Source organism: Gorilla gorilla, chromosome 1, assembly GCF_029281585.2.
Source record: "Gorilla gorilla gorilla isolate KB3781 chromosome 1, NHGRI_mGorGor1-v2.1_pri, whole genome shotgun sequence".
NCBI classification, from domain to species: Eukaryota; Metazoa; Chordata; class Mammalia; order Primates; family Hominidae; genus Gorilla; species Gorilla gorilla.
In genome coordinates, this window is record NC_073224.2 from 88,997,170 (window position 1) to 89,014,616 (window position 17,447).

Below are 17,447 nucleotides of genomic sequence, written 5' to 3' on the forward strand. Positions count from 1 at the left end.
TCCTAACACCCCTGTGTGGGAGGTTTTATCGTCTCCATTTCACAGACCAGAACCAAGATAGTCAGTTCATGTTTAATAAACACCCACTGCATAACCAGCACTCCACTAGTTACTAAATAACCTTTTTTCAATGCTCTGGTGCTGTATTTCTGTTACATCCTTTATCTTACTCCAAAGTCATCTATATATCAGCCTTCCTCCTAATCATCTCTAGGTGAGAGCAAAGATTCTGTTTCAGACATTTTTGAAGGCCCTACATAACCCACTACATAGTAAGCTCCCAAATCAATATTGCTAAATCAGATGGACTATACGCTAAATTAAAAAAAGATAATCAAATCAGAAGATGCATACATATATATATATAAAATTTGATAATACATAAAATAAATATCAATAAATATGGGGCAATAAAAGATGAAAAGATGCAGGATAAATCCTGATTAGAGTCAGTGTGGTCAATTAAGATCAATTTCAGAATGGGATTTGATGGTGGAGAGGAACTGAGCAAAGACAAGGAAACCAGACGCATTTAAGAGATGCTGAACTTATTTTATCCTGAAGCAAGAGAAGGGCCTTGAAGTCTATAATAGATAAAAAATACACTCATTTTGGAAATGAACCATCAGAAAAATGGATCACTAATTATACAGCAGTAAAGAAACCTGTGAGGCAGGACTAGCCAAGAGCAGTCAAGCATTCTTACCGACACAGTAGTGTCGGCCCCCTCTGGCTGGAAGCTCCAGGAGACTGAGGTCAACCCGCCAGTCGTACTAGTAGACTTGAACTTGCAGGTCAGCTTCCCTTGTGTACCATTTGCCACGAAGATTTCTTTTGGCGTATATACTTCCAAAGCTGATACTCCAGCTGTCACTGAAGAGAAAGGAATAAGGGTAGTTAAAAGTAGGACTTAGCATGAATACCACTGTGCATTTTTGCCAGACAAGAAAAGATACGGCAAAGTTACTAGATATATACAGTAATTCGCTGCCATTACATATTTCTGGCAGAATATTCTATAGCTAAGTCAATCAGAATAGCACTATAAACAGAATAATTGCTCACAGTTTAGGTTTGTATTGCTTTTTAGTTAAGATATTTTTATTAGTCTGGCTATATTGAATATATTTTTTTAAACTAATAGACTTTTTAAAGAGCAGTTTTAGGTTTACAGAAACACTGAATAGAAGGTAGAATTCTCATATTCCCTCACTCTCCCACGGCCAACCTGTTTCTCCTATTATTAACATCTGGCATTAGTGTTATACATTTGTTTTAATTGATGAGCCAATATGGTTACATCACTGTTAACCAAAGTTCATAGTTTACATTAGGATTTGTGTTAGTGTTGTAGATCTTATGGATTTTGACAAAGGTGTATAGTGACGTCTCCACCATTACAGTATCATACAGAATAGTTTCACTCCCTAAGCATCCCCTGTGCTACACCAATTTATTCCTGCCGTCCTTTCCCCCACACCCCTGGCAAACACTGACCTTATACTGTCTCTATAGGTTTGCCTTTTCTAGAATGTTATCTAGTTAAAATTATACAGCATGTAGCCTTTTAAGGTTGGCTTCTTTCACTTAGTAATATGCACTTAACTTTCTTCCATGTCTTTTTGTGGCATAATATCTCATTTCTTTTTATTGCTGAATAATATACAAATTGTATGGATGTACCACAGTTTATTCATTCACCTAGTGAAGGACTTCTTGGTGGCTTCCCTGACGGTCTATTTTTAATGAGGTGATGGGCATATTTTTATTTCTTTAAGTAGTTCTTGTGCTTATCTGTTACGCAATTGTTATCACACTGAACTTTTCTCATCATCCATATGTAATGCAATTAAAACTATCCTAAGATATAACTTCATTTTAAAGCCACATTTATTATTTAACTGATCCTTTTCTTATAAAGAACTTAAGGAAGAAAAATGCATGTTTTGGTTTTGTTAGTGCAATCATACCTACCATAAGATTTCACTGTGCTAGGTAAGTAAACAGCTGATTACAACGTATATCACATTTTCATTTCACCCATCAAGTTTTGTCAGTTAGCCTAAGCCCAGGAAATAGTAATTGAAATGTGTCTACCACTTGGAATATAAAAATGGCTCTTTTTTCAAGATCTGCAATCGTAGGCAACTGCAGGAATTGTTAAGGATTGCTGTTAAAAGTATTTGCCAAATTCTTAAAGATTGCTAATTTGAACATACTGCTATAAAAGAAATGCTTTCACAGACAAAATGAAAGTCAGGAAAAAAAAAAAAACTTATTTGGCCCAAAATTGGTAACTTAAAAATACCCATCTTCGATATTTTTTAAAGAAATCGTTTGGAATAAATATCTGCAGTGTTGCAATAATTCTTAGAATGTAACAGATGGGCAGAATAAGGAAGAGTATTGTCAGCCAGGACTGATGGTCATTTTCAGAATTTTTTCTCCTTGAAGACTTAACTGACTCTCAGCCAAGGAGAACAAGAGTACTCCCCCATTCCTCCCAACCATCTTGCAAATGTTTATTCTCAGGACATAATGGGCACTTTTGGCTATTCTTTTAAATAAACTGATAGCCATACTGCATCAAGCAGATTTTTTTTTCTGCGAAAGAGGGTGGATTATTATTACAGGGAACAATAGATTATTATTTGCGGTCCAAACCTCAAAACAAGCATTTCTTTCAGAGGAGATGCAAACAAAAGAGTTCCTTGCTATTGTGGGTAGGCAGAAAAGCAGCCCCAGGGCACTTGAGTTCAAAATGAAGGACAAAGCACAAGACTAGACTAGTGGACCAGCTTATTCCAGGAAGCAGCACTGGCTTGCAACCCTTATTCACTCTGTGTGATTTTGACTAGTTTTCTCCATGGTGATGAGTACTGGAAAGCCACAGTCTCCAAAAGTCTATAAATAAGGTTTCTCAAGGATTTTCTTTTCTTTCTTTCTTTCTTTTTCTTTTTGAGACCGAGTCTCAATCTTGTCACTCAGGCTGGAGTGCAGTGTCGCAACCTCCGCCTCCTGGGTTCAAGCAATTCTCCTGCCTCAGCCTCCTGAGTAGCTGGGATTACAGACACCTACCACCACGCCCAGCTAATTTTTGTATTTTTAGTAGAGACGGGGTTTCACCATGTTGGCCAGGCTGGTCTCGAACTCCTGACCTCAGGTGATTCAACAGCCTCGGCCCCCCCAAAGTGCTGGGATTACAGGCGTGAGCCACCGCACCCAGCCTTCTTCAAGGATTTTCTTAAACCAGATCCCTTCCTCAAGGCCTAGCTGCAAGACTTGTCATCCTGAGACATTATTTAAAGATGGAATTAGACCAAGTGTCCAAGTTTACAGTCACAGAATTTTGAGCAAAAAGACTAACCAAATTCCCAAATGGCTTTTAGGCATCTATTTAAGACACAGATTTCATTATACCAAAGTTAGGTAATAAACAGGTGGCTTTTTAAAAAACACACAACACTCTTTGGCTAATCTGAACGTGTAGCTCTTAGCCAGGATTATGAAATCCAAAGCTAGCCCATCAGCTAGCTCAAGAAAAAGAAAATGATGCCACACACTGAGAAATTAATTTCCTCCCATCCCTGGCTATCTATGCTTTTCTCTAATACTACTCTTGTCATCATTTTTGGAGATTTCATCAGTTGTAAGATAAACCTTCTAAAACCCTAGTCTGTTTATCTTCTCCAATAATCTGGGTAAGATCAGGCCTACCCCAGCCACTCATTTCTATGGTCATACCTGTTCAATCAAGTTTAGCCTAAAGCTGCCTCCTTACATATTTTAAGTTCAGCCTAAGGGTTTTTCTGTACACTGTGAACTATAACAAGTGTAGGTGTAAACAGGCCGTAGCCAATCACCTTGTGCCAAGCACCGAGTTTTGGCCAATCAAATGTAGCCAACTGTTCAAATTGTGTTCAAATAAGGCAAATGCTGAGCTATAATCAATGCAGCTGTTTCTGTACCTCACTCCCGTTTTCTGTACATCACTTTCCTTTTTGTGTCCATAAATCTTCTTCCACCACATGGCTGCGCTGGCGTCTCTTGAGCGTACCTTGGCTCAGAAGGCTGCCCAATTCGCAATTCATTCTTTGTTCAATTAAACTCCTTTAAATTTAATTCAGCTGAAGTTTTTCTTTTATACCCTAAACCAGGGCTTCTCAACCTCAGCACTACTGACAACTGCCACAGACAATCCTTTGTTGTGGGAAACTGTGCTATACCTTGTAGGATGTTGAGCAGCACCCCTGGCCTCTACTAGATGACAGCAGTATCTCCTCTGCCTCCAGTTGTGACAACCAAAAATGTCTCCAGACATTGCAAATGCCTCTTCAGAGGTGAAATCCCCCCAGTTGAGAATCACTAGCTCTAGACCCAATCATCAGTACCTGCACCCACTCCAGAATCGTAGTTTCAGGCTTCTCTACTCCCTAATTGACCACCTCTTAGCTTTCCAATATCCTCCAAAACCCTGAGTTCACTGAACCCTAAGCTGCATCAGAAACTAAAATCCCAGCATGTCTTCATTTGCCTTACTCAGACTAAACCCCATAGGCCACCATTATACTCACCCCCTTGCATACACAATCAGCTCTCTTGCCTCTCCCTTCAGGGCCTTCACCTGGAACCTCTATCCTGGTTACATTCAATTCTCTATCCACTATGCATCTCCACCAGGGTGGCTGACCACAGCTGGACAAAAGCACACAATCCCACTGACTATTTTCGCCTTAAATGTATGGTCACTAACCTTAAAGGGACTCTTAATGCTGTCTAGCAATCCACCCACATTGCCCTAATCCATCTGCTTTCCATTTCCCTAGAGGACTATTTTAAACCTTCCTCTCTAACCTCAAATTTCCACTTCCTCTGGTTTCTCACTCCCAGCTAATGACTGAGCTGCTTATTTCACTGAGAAAACAGAAGCAATGAGAAGAGAACCTCCCTATGTCCAGACACCATAGCTACCCACCTCCCTGCATCTGTGCCCATTCTGCTTTCCCTGCACTCCTATGTAGAAAGTGTCTGTCTGCATCCCTCTCCAGGATGAACCTCTCCACTGCACATTGCATCTCATCTCTTGCCTACCTAAGGACATTTATTGATCCAGCAATTCTCCCTCTTCTGAATTTTTCACTCACTACTGAATTACCACCAGCAGCAATATAAACATACATATTTATATTTATATCCCAGGTTTAGAGAAAAAAACCTTGACCCTGCATCTCCCTGCAGCTCTGGCCCCTTTGTCCTCCTTTATTTTACCAATCTTGAAAGAATTGTCTGTACACACTGTGTCCAATTTCTCTCCTCTTCTGTTCTCTTGGATAAATCCAATTTAGGCTTTCATCTCCGTTACTCCATAGAAACTCTTTTTGTTAAGGAATGCAATGACCTCCATGGTTAATTCTCGAATCTTGTCTTATTGCCCTATCTAAAACCTTTGAAAGTTACTCCCTGCTAAAACTTTTTTTTTTGTTGTTTTTTAACAGTTTGGCTTTTGGAATGCCTCTCCCTCTTGATTCTCTTATCTCATTGACTGCTCCTTCCCTGGTTCTCCTGACCTCTGTATGATTAAGAGCCCGGATCATTTCTCTGACTGCTTATCTATTTAACATTCCTTCTCTTGGTGACCTCATTCAGTTTCAAATGCTGATGACACCTGTACACACACACACACAGCCTATTCAACTTTGCTTGGATGTAATTGGCATCATCTCAAATTTAATATGTCCAAATTAAACTCCTGATTCCCACCCCCCAAACTTCCTTTCCATGGTCTTCTCCAAATCAGTAAATGGTAACACCAGTTTTCTAGTGGCTGAGACCAAAACCCTGGACTGTTTTGTGACTCCTCTCTTTTGCACAACTTTCCTCCAAGCTGTCAGCTACACATGTCATCTCTACTTAGAAACCTATCTAGAGGGGCCGGGTGCGGTGGCTCACGTTTGTAATCCCAGCACTTTGGGAGGCCAAAGTGGGCGGAACACGAGGTCAGGAGATCGAGACCATCCTGGCTAACATGGTGAAACCCCGTCTCTACTAAAAATACAAAAAAATTAGCTGGGTGTGGTGGCGGGCGCCTGTAGTACCAGCTAATCGGGAGGCTGAGGCAGGAGAATGGCGTGAACCCGGGAGGCGGAGCTTGCAGTGAGCTGAGATCACACCACTACACTCCGGGCTGGGTGACAGAGGGAGACTCTGTCTCAAAAAACAAAACAAAACAAAACAAAACAAAAGAAACCTATCTAGAAATTGATCTCTCTCTGCCTCATTTGGTGTCACCACCTTGGTCCAAGCCACTGTCATCTTTCACCTGGATTAAGTATTGATAGCTTCCTAATTGGTGTCTGCCTCCTTCAGCCTTCCCCACTTCACAGCAACTAGTCCACAGAGAGGCCAAAGAGATCTCATTAAAATTCAGGTTGGATCATATCACTCTTCTACTCAAAATCCTCTATGGGTTTCCCGTCAGCCAGATCAGGCCAGTCCTCATGTGGCCTACAAAGTCCTACATGAGCTAACTCCTGGCTACCTCTCGGACCTCATTGCCTACCCTGACCCCCTCAAATATGTTGCAGCAGCCACCCTGGTTACCATGTTTTTCCTCTGCCTATGGTGAGTGTACCCCAGATAGAGAATGCTATGGACAAAGAGACCAAAGGTATCCCAGGAAATCACGATGCCATGAGAGACAAGGGAAGAGTGGCCAACTGTGTCAAACGCTGAGAGCTGGGCACTCTGAGTAGTTGATTGTAGGGAGAAATTTCAGTGAAGATCCTTGCTTAAAACTGCACATGGTTTCCTTGCACACAGCATCTAAAATCCAAATTAACTTTTGCCAAGCACAGAGCCGCAGTTTCTGACCAACTACGGTGAGCATGAATGGCATCTTGTCAGAAGTGTTCTCCTGTGTGGGTAAAGAGAGAAACTAAATCACAGGTTTCCCTCTCAGGCTGTATTCTATGCAGTCCAAGCAAGGGATGAGTTCACTGGTTTCTTAAACAATTGGGAATGATTTGCTTTGTCCATTCCCCTGCCTTTTTTTAAATGACTAGGAGTATTATGGGAATACATAGTAAAATTATTGTTGAATTCAGATAGCTCATCCACAGAGTCATAAAAGAGAGTTTTTAGGGGCTAGTTAAAATGGCTAAAAATGCAAATGTAAAGACCATTGAGATATACAGAAACTATTGTTCTAATCTACATTCCATGTCACTAAAGACTAGAATCTCAATCTGAATAAGATATTAAATAGGTTTCTTTGAGGCCGAGGATTTATAATTATGGCATAGTGGCAAAAATGGCTGTGAAATGTAGTAAAGCTTTGGTTCAAAAACTTATAGATGGATTAAAAAAAGTCTGTTGATTCCTGAATAAAACCAATTGCTTTGGGAATAAAAACACAGAAATGAAATGAAATAAAATAGATTAAATGATATACAAACATTTTCATATCCTGCCAACTGTGGATTCTGAGCTCCATGTAAACTTGCTTACAAACTTCAACATGGAAATGAGAGCTGAGCTTACTTTCTCTCTGGGGAACGGTTCTATAAGGAGTACCAAATCCTGCTGAGTTATGCTAGAGTTTAAAGGGCAAGAATATAAACAAATAAAATCCAAACAACCCTTCTCTTAGAGTACTCTGGAGAATAAGGTTTCTAAAATGTACCACGTTGCTCAAAGGTATCATTTAGCAATGAAGTGATACTGACCCTCAAAATAGGAAATCAATTCAAATGAAAAAAGCCCGCAAAGTCATTCGACAAGTAATCAAAAAGTCTGTGGAATCATCTGACTAGGGGTCATTTTTACAATAATCAAAGGATATTCAAAATGTAATATTCTTACAATGTGGATGGACAACCAGAACATTTCAGAAAGAAAAAAAAAAGCAAAGATAGAAAACAAAACAATATCCATCACAATCACAAAGAAAAAGGCAAATTCAAGAATGGTTCACCTAAGAGTCTATTTCCTGACATGACTGACCTATTTCAATATTCTGAATTACTGAAACAATAGAGTAAATAATGTCTCCCAACTACATGCCGAGATGATCTTACTCCAAGTAAATTCAAACTCTCATACCATAAAATAATTTGAAATACATTGTGGCAGTATTATTAGGAACAAATAAACACGTTCACAGCAGGGAACATAGGCAGGGATCTTGAAGCTGTTACTGGTTGAAGCAATTCAATGTCATGTTACTACTGGGTCCATTTATAGCATACTGGTTTGTAAAAACCTTATCTTTTTTTTTTTTTTTTTTGAGAGAAGAGTCTTGCTCTGTTGCCCAGGCTGGAGTGCAGTGGAGCGATCTCAACTCACTGCAACCTCCACCTCCTGGGTTCAAGTGATTCTCTGACCTCAGCCTCCTGAATAGCTGGGACCACAGCGGCGTGCCACCATGCCTAGATAATTTTTCTATTTTTTTTTAAGTAGAGACAGGGTTTTACCATGTTGGTCAGGCTGGTCTTGAACTCCTGACCTCAAGTGATCCACCTGCTTTGGCCTCCCAAAGTGCTGGGATTAAAGGTGTGAGCCACCTCACCCGACCTCTAAAAACCTTATCTTTTTAACACACCTTGTTAAGGTTTTCCCTGAAACTGAAAAAGGCTTTTGTTTTGAATTTTTTTTTTTTTTTTTTTTTGAGACGGAGTCTCGCTCTTTCTCCCAGGCTGGACTGCAGTGGCGCTGTCTTGGCTCACTGCAAGCTCTGCCTCCCAGGTTCACGCCATTCTCCTGCCTCAGCCTCCTGAGTAGCTGAGACTACAGGCGCCCGCTACCACGCCCAGCTAATTTTTTTTGTATTTTTAGTAGAGACGGGGTTTCACAGTGTTAGCCAGGATGGTCTCGATCTCCTGACCTCGTGATCCGCCCGCCTCGGCCTCCCAAAGTGCTGGGATTACAGGCGTGAGCCACCGCGCCCGGCCTTGTTTTGAATTTTTTTAAGCACTTTGATGTTACCACTATAAACTCCTGCTTAAAAGAGTACAATCAAGCAATTTATTTAAACAGCGTTCTGACCTATCTCTTGTTCTTTGTTGGTACACAGCAAGAGTCTGATACTGTAATATCTCCTAATAAGCATAAATATGACCTTTTAAAACATACTAGAAGAGAGGAACAAAAGAGAACACTAAATACAAATTCAGGGTAGTAGTTACAACTGGAACAGGGTGGAGGAGGCAGGATGTGAAAGGTACACACTATTGGTAATGTTTTATTTCCTAGGCTGGTCATGAGTACATGGGTGCTCATTTTAATACTGATAGTGTAAACTGTACACACATACACTCTTTGGTATATATTTTACTTTTTACAATAAAAATTTTTAAAAAAGAGAGACACAGGAAGACATTAGTAAAGCAATAAAAGATTTACTTTTTAAGTTTCAGAATGCTCCAGTGAAAATTCCACACGATTCCCTCACAGTGTCTACTATGACTTCTACAATCAGGCTGGATAAAGTAAAGCTGACTCAATGACATGTGCTGGTGGAGATAACACAGGCACAGAGCTGCCTTGCTGCCACTGTAGGGTCAGACTCAAATCTCTCCTGGGAACAGGGCCACCCTGCAGCTGAAGTGGGCTCTTTCCTCCTGCGAATCAGGGCTGCTATTGTGGACCTCTCTTGGCTGGATGGCACAAAGTAGGGGAAGGCTGCAAAAGTATCCTCCATTCAACAAGCCCTAAGTATTAATAAACTAAGCTTTTCATTAGTCAGGAACACACTCTTCTGCACTCTTTGTCTAAAGTTATGCTTCAGGCCTTAATCTCAAGGGACTTCCTCCTAGCGTCTGCCCCACACTCCCCACCCTGTGCTCCCCGACATCCTGTCCTTTCCTTGTCAATGCTCTCCTCACAACCCACTTAAATGACGGGCTGTCTGCACCCCTAAGAGGGCAAAGGGCTGTGTCTACCTTGTTTACCATTATACCCTCATTACCTGACAAATGCCTGGCCCTTTCACAATGTGTTCAAAAAACATTTGTTTGAATGTCAGGAAAAATGAATGAATCAGTGAATCAATGAATGGATAAATAAAGAATACAATATATCAAACTAAATTCAGATAAGCTCAGCCATAAAAATCAACTTGCTCTACAACAAATGGCTTCAGCATAATGCCCAACACAAAAAGTGTCTGCAGAGATAATTCAGGGTCAACTTTGAATGCTGACACTACCTTGGAGGATGCTTAGATATGTTTCCTCCAAGAATCATCTTTCTGTGTGAGAGAATCACCCCAAAGGAGACTCACCTTTTGAAATATTTGATTACCAAAAAAAAAAAAAAAAAATATGGCCAGACAAGCTGGCTCATGCCTGTAATCCCAGCATTTTGGGAGGCTGAGGCAGGAGGATGGCTTGAGCCCCAGAGTTCAAGACCAGCCCTCGTCTTGACAAAAAAATATTAGCTGGGCATAGTGGCTCAAACCTGTGATCTCAGCTACTCAGGGGGCTGAGATAGGAGGACTGCCTGGGCCTGGGAGGTTGAGGCTGCAGTGAACTGTGATTGTGCCACTACACTCCAGCCTGTGTGACAGAGTGAGACTGTAAAAAAAAAAATCCATGTACTTTTACTAACACAAGATTACCAAATCCCTCTCAGAGTCAATTCCTTCCGCTCATGATCGATGTCCAGCTGGCCACATATCTATCCTTAACCTTTTTTGTACCAACAAAGATCTTTCTGTTTCTCAAATGAGAAATGCTCAAAGGGTCCTGAATCAGGCCAGTCACTGAACTAATCACTTGACTCTAAAGCCCTGGGATTTCTTCTTGCCCTCCTCTATATATGTACTGTTCATCTCTCTCTCTCTCCTGCAAATGGTCTCCTTTCTTCAATCAACCATTCATTCTTTCAAACACACACTGAGACTCAGCCTCTAAATGTACTGACAGCCTAGTGGAGACAAATAAACAAACATCTACAGTGCGGCTGCAGAAGCACCGTGCCTGGCCCCTGGGATGCACAAAGTGCTATTAGGAGACTTTCCACAGTGCAGGGCTTCCATTAAATACTAAAGGCTCAAAACATGAAGCAGGCAACACAAATGCCCCAGTTGCAGTTAGTTTGAATTGTATCATCTGCATAAAGCATCCAAACATTTCTCGGTTCTTAGCAAGCAGATGAAAATAAGGAACTTTTGGTAGGAAAAATCAGATTTTACTTCTGCTAGAGTACAGTGGACTAAAATGCTTAACATAAAGAACATGTTGAAAGCTCTGGAGGCATATCTGATAGATAAGAAAATAACACTCTCACATATTTTACACTTCCCAGGTGCTGAAATGGCATACTAAAATTGCTCTTCAGGAAAAAGACCACTGTACCTTAAATTTATCTTTCTGGGCTCTCAAATCTTATCAGGTTTATAGTATGTTTGAAGATATGTGAACCAAGATTTAACTGAAACCAGAAAAGCCAATACAATTATTACTAGAAGGACAGAACAAGAGATTGGAAAGAATACGCCTACGGTCGACGGCAATAAGAGTATATTCCTCTCCTCCAAAATACAGCAAAAAATTTTAAAAAATTTAAAAATACTGATGCCTACTGAAACTACTGAAAAATACTAAATTACCCTATATGATATTATAATAATAGATATATGTCATTGTACATCTGTTGAAACCCATACAACGTACAACAGAAAGAAGGAACCCTAACGTAAATATAATGGTCTTTGGGTGATAATGATGTGTGACTGTAGGTTCACCAACTGTAACAATGTATCACTCTGGTGGGGGATACCAATAATAGGAGAGGCCATGGAGGAGACAGATGGGAAATCTGTACCTTCTGCTCTATTTTGCTGTAAACCATAACTGCTCTAAACAGTCTAACTCCTAAAAGAATACTAATGCCTGGGTCCCACCCCTACCTCCAGGAATTCTGATTTAATTGGTAAGGGGTATGGCCTGGGTATCAGGATTTTTAAAAGGCCCCCAGGTGATTTGAAACATGTAATTACCACCCAGCATACAAATGAGATGTTGGGACTTCACTTATGATGCTATTATACAATAAGACCATGCCTGAAGCAGACGAGCCACACCTTGCCTGGCATTTGATTGACTGTAGGTATAGGTATGTTCACTTGTAAAATACGTTATTAGTGCACATGCATGAACCTGAACTTTTCAAAATACCAGGGCAGTGCTCTACTCAGCTTCTTAATCAATAACACACTTGTATAAGTTTACATGTCGGCAGAGAAATTACAAAAATCTACTTTATTCTGAAGACTGCACTGGCAGCCTGAGTTAACACGACATTGGTGTCCAAAGTCCACAAATTATTTATATAACCACCCACAAGTGTGTGTGCTATTTTTTATTGTGATTTTAATGGTTTAAAATGTACTTTGGAAACAAATGAAATATGCACTAAGCATTTGGAAGCTCTAAAATGCAGCTGTGCCAGGTGCAGTGGCTCACGCCTATAATCCCAGCACTTTGGGAGGCTGAGGTGGGTGGATCGCTTGAGCTCAGGAGTTCAAGACCAGCCTGGGCAACATGGTGAAACCCCATCTCTACCAAAAATAAAAAAAATTAGCTGAGCCTCATGGCGCACACCTGTAATCTCAGCTACTTGGGAGGCTGAGGGGGTTGGATTGCTTGAGCCCAGGAGGCAGAGGTTGCAGTGAACGGAGATCACGCCACTGCACTCCAGCCTGGGCAACAGAGTGAGACTGTCTCAAATAAATAAATAAATAAACTCCAGCTGCTAGAATCTAATGAAGAGAGCTTGAAAATCACTGTTCTGCTTGGTTTTAAGAAATTCAAAGGCCAGGCGCAGTGGCTCACACCTGTAATCCCAACACTTTGGGAAGCTGAGGCAGGTGGATCACCTGAGGTCAGGAGTTCCAGACCAACCTGGCCAACATGGTGAAATCCCATCTCTACTGAAAATATGAAAATTAGCCCGGCGTGATGGCGGGCGCCTGTAATCCCAGCTACCTGGGAGACTGAGGTAGGAGAATCGCTTAAACCCGGGAGGCGGAGGTTGCAGTGAGCCGAGATTGCACCGCTGCACTCCAGCCTGGGTGACAGAGCGAGACTCCGTCTCAAAAAAAAAAAAAAGAAATTCAAGTTTACTTCAGGGTGTAAAACCAGTCTGCTGCAGCTGGACAAACGGCCTAACCACAAACCAATCACCCAGGGGAGGGTAAATTAAATGGAGAAAGAAATACTTCGCCTTTTTTACAGCCATGGGTACTTTCGAGATATGTTTACTGTCGAGTTATCCTTTGGACACGTTTTTAATGAGATCTGAATTTAATGCTGATTTGTCCATGACAATTTCTTATTGAAAACACATTTAAAAGCTCCTCCATTGCTTCATAAAGTCCATCATTCTCAGCATGGCACACTAGGCTTTTCAAAGTAACCCTCCTTTTCCTGCTTTACATTTGGCAAAGGCTGTTGGTGGTGAGCTGGTATCAGCTTACTCTCACTTCCTTCAACATGCCACGCAGCCAGCTTACCTCAGGGCTATACTCACACAGCTTGGAACAAGGCCCACCTCTGAAAGCTCACAGAATTTCAAGACTCCACCTGAACGTGCCTTTGGTAAAGCCCTCCCTGATCTCACCACCTTTTCTTCTGCCACACTCTTCAGTAATTCTCACACGACTCTATGGCTGTAGTCTACCGAAGACACACCTTTCAGTGAAAAGCACAATCTCCCTTGCAATTAACTTCAGCTCCCCTGTTAGACTCACAACTCCTTGAGCCATGGAACTACACCTTACTTGGCTTCAGTGTGCCTAGCACCTACTACACTTCCTGGTGGTCAGAGAGCTCTCAAAGAACACTTCAAAAGGAGTGAACAGATAACACTAAATTTTTTGGATTCCTGTAAAGTGAAGTTATGATTAATGAAACATATAAGCACTATTTTTTTTCCTAAAATAAGGAAACCAACCTGCCCTTAAATGGATGCCTAACCCCAGTCAAGCTCTCTCTGGCTCCTAGAAAAATCTGGCAAAAGAGTATTGATTCCCTCTCCCTCTCCATCTCCCTCTCCCCACGGTCTCCCTCTCCCTCTCTTTCCACGGTCTCCCTCTGATGCCGAGCCGAAGCTGGACGGTGCTGCTGCCATCTCGGCTCACTGCAACCTCCCTGCCTGGTTCTCCTGCCTCAGCCTGCCGAGTGCCTGCGATTGCGGGCGCGCGCCGCCACGCCTGACTGGTTTTCGTATTTTTTTGGTGGAGACGGGGTTTCGCTGTGTCAGCCGGGCTGGTCTCCAGCTCCTAACCGCGAGTGATCCACCAGCCTCGGCCTCCCGAGGTGCCGGGATTGCAGACGGAGTCTCGTTAACTCAGTGCTCAATGGCGCCCAGACTGGAGTGCAGTGGCGTGATCTCGGCTCGCTACAACCACCTCCCAGCCGCCTGCCTTGGCCTCCCAAAGTGCCAAGATTGCAGCCTCTGCCCGGCCGCCACCCCGTCTGGGAAGTGAGGAGCGTCTCTGCCTGGCCACCCATCGTCTGGGATGTGAGGAGCCCCTCTGCCTGGCTGCCCAGTCTGGAAAGTAAGGAGCGTCTCTGCCCGGCCGCCATCCCACCTGGGAAGTAAGGAGCGCCTCTTCCTGGCCGCCTCACATCCTGGAAGTGGGGAGCGTCTCTGCCCGGCCACCCATCGTCTGAGATGTGGGGAGCACCTCTGCCCTGCCGCCCCGTCCGGGATGTGAGGAGCGTCTCTGCCCGGCCGCCCCGTCTGAGAAGTGAGGAGCCCCTCCGCCAGGAGCCGCCCCATCTGGGAAGTGAGGAGCGTCTCCGCCCGGCAGCCACCTCGTCCGGGAGGGAGGTGGGGGGGTCAGCCCCCCGCCCGGCCAGCCGCCCCGTCCGGGAGGGAGGTGGGGGGATCAGCCCCCCGCCAGGCCAGCCGCCCTGTCCGGGAGGTGAGGGGTGCCTCTGCCCGGCCGCCCCTACAGGGAAGTGAGGAGCCCCTCTGCCCGGCCAGCCGCTCTGTGCGGGAGGGAGGTGGGGGGGTCAGCCCCCCGCCCGGCCAGCCGCCCCGTCTGGAAGGGAGGTGGGGGGGGTCAGCCCCCCGCCCGGCCAGCCGCCCCGTCCAGGAGGGAGGTGGGGGGGTTAGCCCCCCGCCTGGCCAGCCGCCCCGTCCGGGAAGTGAGGAGCCCCTCTGCCCGGTCAGCCGCTCCGTCCGGGAGGGAGGTGGGGGGGTCAGCCCCCCGCCCGGCCAGCCGCCCTGTCCGGAAGGGAGGTGGGGGGGGGTCAGCCCCCCGCCTGGCCAGCCGCCCCATCCAGGAGGGAGGTGGGGGTGTTAGCCCCCCGCCTGGCCAGCCGCCCCGTCCGGGAGGTGAGGGGCGCATCTGCCCGGCTGCCCCTACTGGGAAGTGAGGAGCCCCTCTGCCCAGCCAGCCGCCCCGTCCGGGAGGGAGGTGAGGGGGTCAGCCCTCCGCCCGGCCAGCCGCCCCGTCCGGGAGGGAGGTGGGGGGATCAGCCCCCCGTCCGGCCAGCCGCCCTGTCCGGGAGGTGAGGGGCGCGTCTGCCCGGCCGCCCCTACTGGGAAGTGAGGAGCCCCCCCGCCCGGCCAGCTGCCCCGTCCGGGAGGGAGGTGGGGGGGTCAGCCCCCCGCCCGGCCAGCCGCCCCGTCCGGGAGGGAGGTGGGGGGGTCAGCCCCCCGCCTGGCCAGCCGCCCCATCCGGGAGGTGAGGGGCGCCTCTGCCCGGCTGCCCCTACTGGGAAGTGAGGAGCCCCTCTGCCCGGCCACCACCCCGTCTGGGAGGTGTACCCAGCAGCTCATTGAGAACGGGCCATGATGACAATGGCGGTTTTGTGGAATGGAAGGGGGGGAAAGGTGGGGAAAAGATTGAGAAATCGGATGGTTGCCGTGTCTGTGTAGAAAGAGGTAGACATTGGAGACTTTTCATTTTGTTCTGTACTAAGAAAAATTCTTCTGCCTTGGGATCCTGTTGATCTGTGACCTTACCCCCAACCCTGTGCTCTCTGAAACATGTGCTGTATCCACTCAGAGTTGAATGGATTGAGGGCGGTGCAAGATGTGCTTTGTTAGACAGATGCTTGAGGGCAGCATGCTCGTTAAGAGTCATCACCACTCCCTAATCTCAAGTACCCAGGGACACAAACACTGTGGAAGGCCGCAGGGCCCTCTGCCTAGGAAAACCAGAGACCTTTGTTCACTTGTTTATCTGCTGACCTTCCCTCCACTGTTGTCCTATGACCCTGCCAAATCCCCCTCTGTGAGAAACACCCAAGAATGATCAATAAAAAAATAAATAAATAAAATAAAGTAAAAAAAAATAAAAAAATAAAATAAAATTAAATTAAAAAAAAAATGAGTATTGATTAATCAGCACTGATTCATCACTGCCAGAAAGAGTTCAAAGTGTAAACACTCACCCTTGAACAGAAAGTAAAATATGAGGGAGGAATGGAAACATCTGCCCCTGCTTCCTATTGAGATGCTGGCTTTATGAGAATTTTTAAAAGACAGTATCAACTGAACAATTCATTTATTGAATATATAATAAGTCCTAAGTTCTGAGTTGGATGAGTCTCATTAGATACTGTACCTGGAAATATACACAAGAATGTATACAACAAACTTTGTGTCCTACAGTGTGCAGGGTATGGCACAGTGCAGGGCATGGGAAAATGGCCCTCTAAGCAGGGAGTCAGCACTGCCTGGTCTGTATCTTATTGTTATTTATGCCACCTTATCTTCCCTAAGGTAAGTTTCTACTAAACCATCCCCCTGAAGTAGCGAATAGACTATACGTAGCTAATTAAAGTCAAAATTTGAAAAATGAAGAGGTCAGGGAATATTTTATGAAAGATGCACTTGAATTTTATCTGGTCTACTGAGAAGACTCAAGATAGATTGAAAGGCCATTTTGCAGAGACAGAAAAACGTGAGATGATGTTTAAAGATGAATTATGAAGATGAATTTGGCTGGAATAGAGGAAACGTTTTAAGATGAAAAGGTAGTCTGAATTCAGATGAGCTGGAACTTGATCCTGTAGGAAGTGGGCATCACGGAGGATTCTTAAGCAGGCTTGATATAGTAACAGTGGACTTTTTGGTTGAGTTGTAAAGATACACAAAAAAGGGAGGAAAAGAAGAGACATTTGGAATAATTATTGGAAAATTTATTGGAATAATTTTTTCCCAAAGGATTTTTGTTAGTTTCATTCCGCCTCCAATACTGGAAAAATAGAAAAATTTCCACGAGTGACTCATCTCTAAATCTTTCAAAAACAATACTACTAACAAATGAAATTATTTTTACATGTATAAACCTGGAAATTGACTTTAGATATGTGAGGGATATTTTTAAAAACTAAGTATTGCATACATTTAATTTCTTTTCTTTTTTTTTTTTTTGAGATGGAGTCTCGTCCTGTTGCCCAGGCTGGAGTGCAATGGTGCCATCTCGG

General features: G+C 44.0%; 1 protein-coding gene across 3 annotated transcripts in view; it reads right to left on the reverse strand.

Annotated features, from left to right (window-relative positions):
• The window catches only part of MPZL1 (myelin protein zero like 1), an 81,335-nt gene that overhangs the window by 24,441 nt on the left and 39,447 nt on the right, over window positions 1–17,447 (reverse strand). For all 3 annotated transcript variants that reach the window (XM_031012981.3, XM_019035636.4, XM_063693187.1), the window contains one exon: window positions 707–873. In XM_031012981.3, the coding sequence (XP_030868841.1) occupies window positions 707–873 (167 nt within the window). The remainder of the gene's footprint in view (window positions 1–706; window positions 874–17,447) is intronic.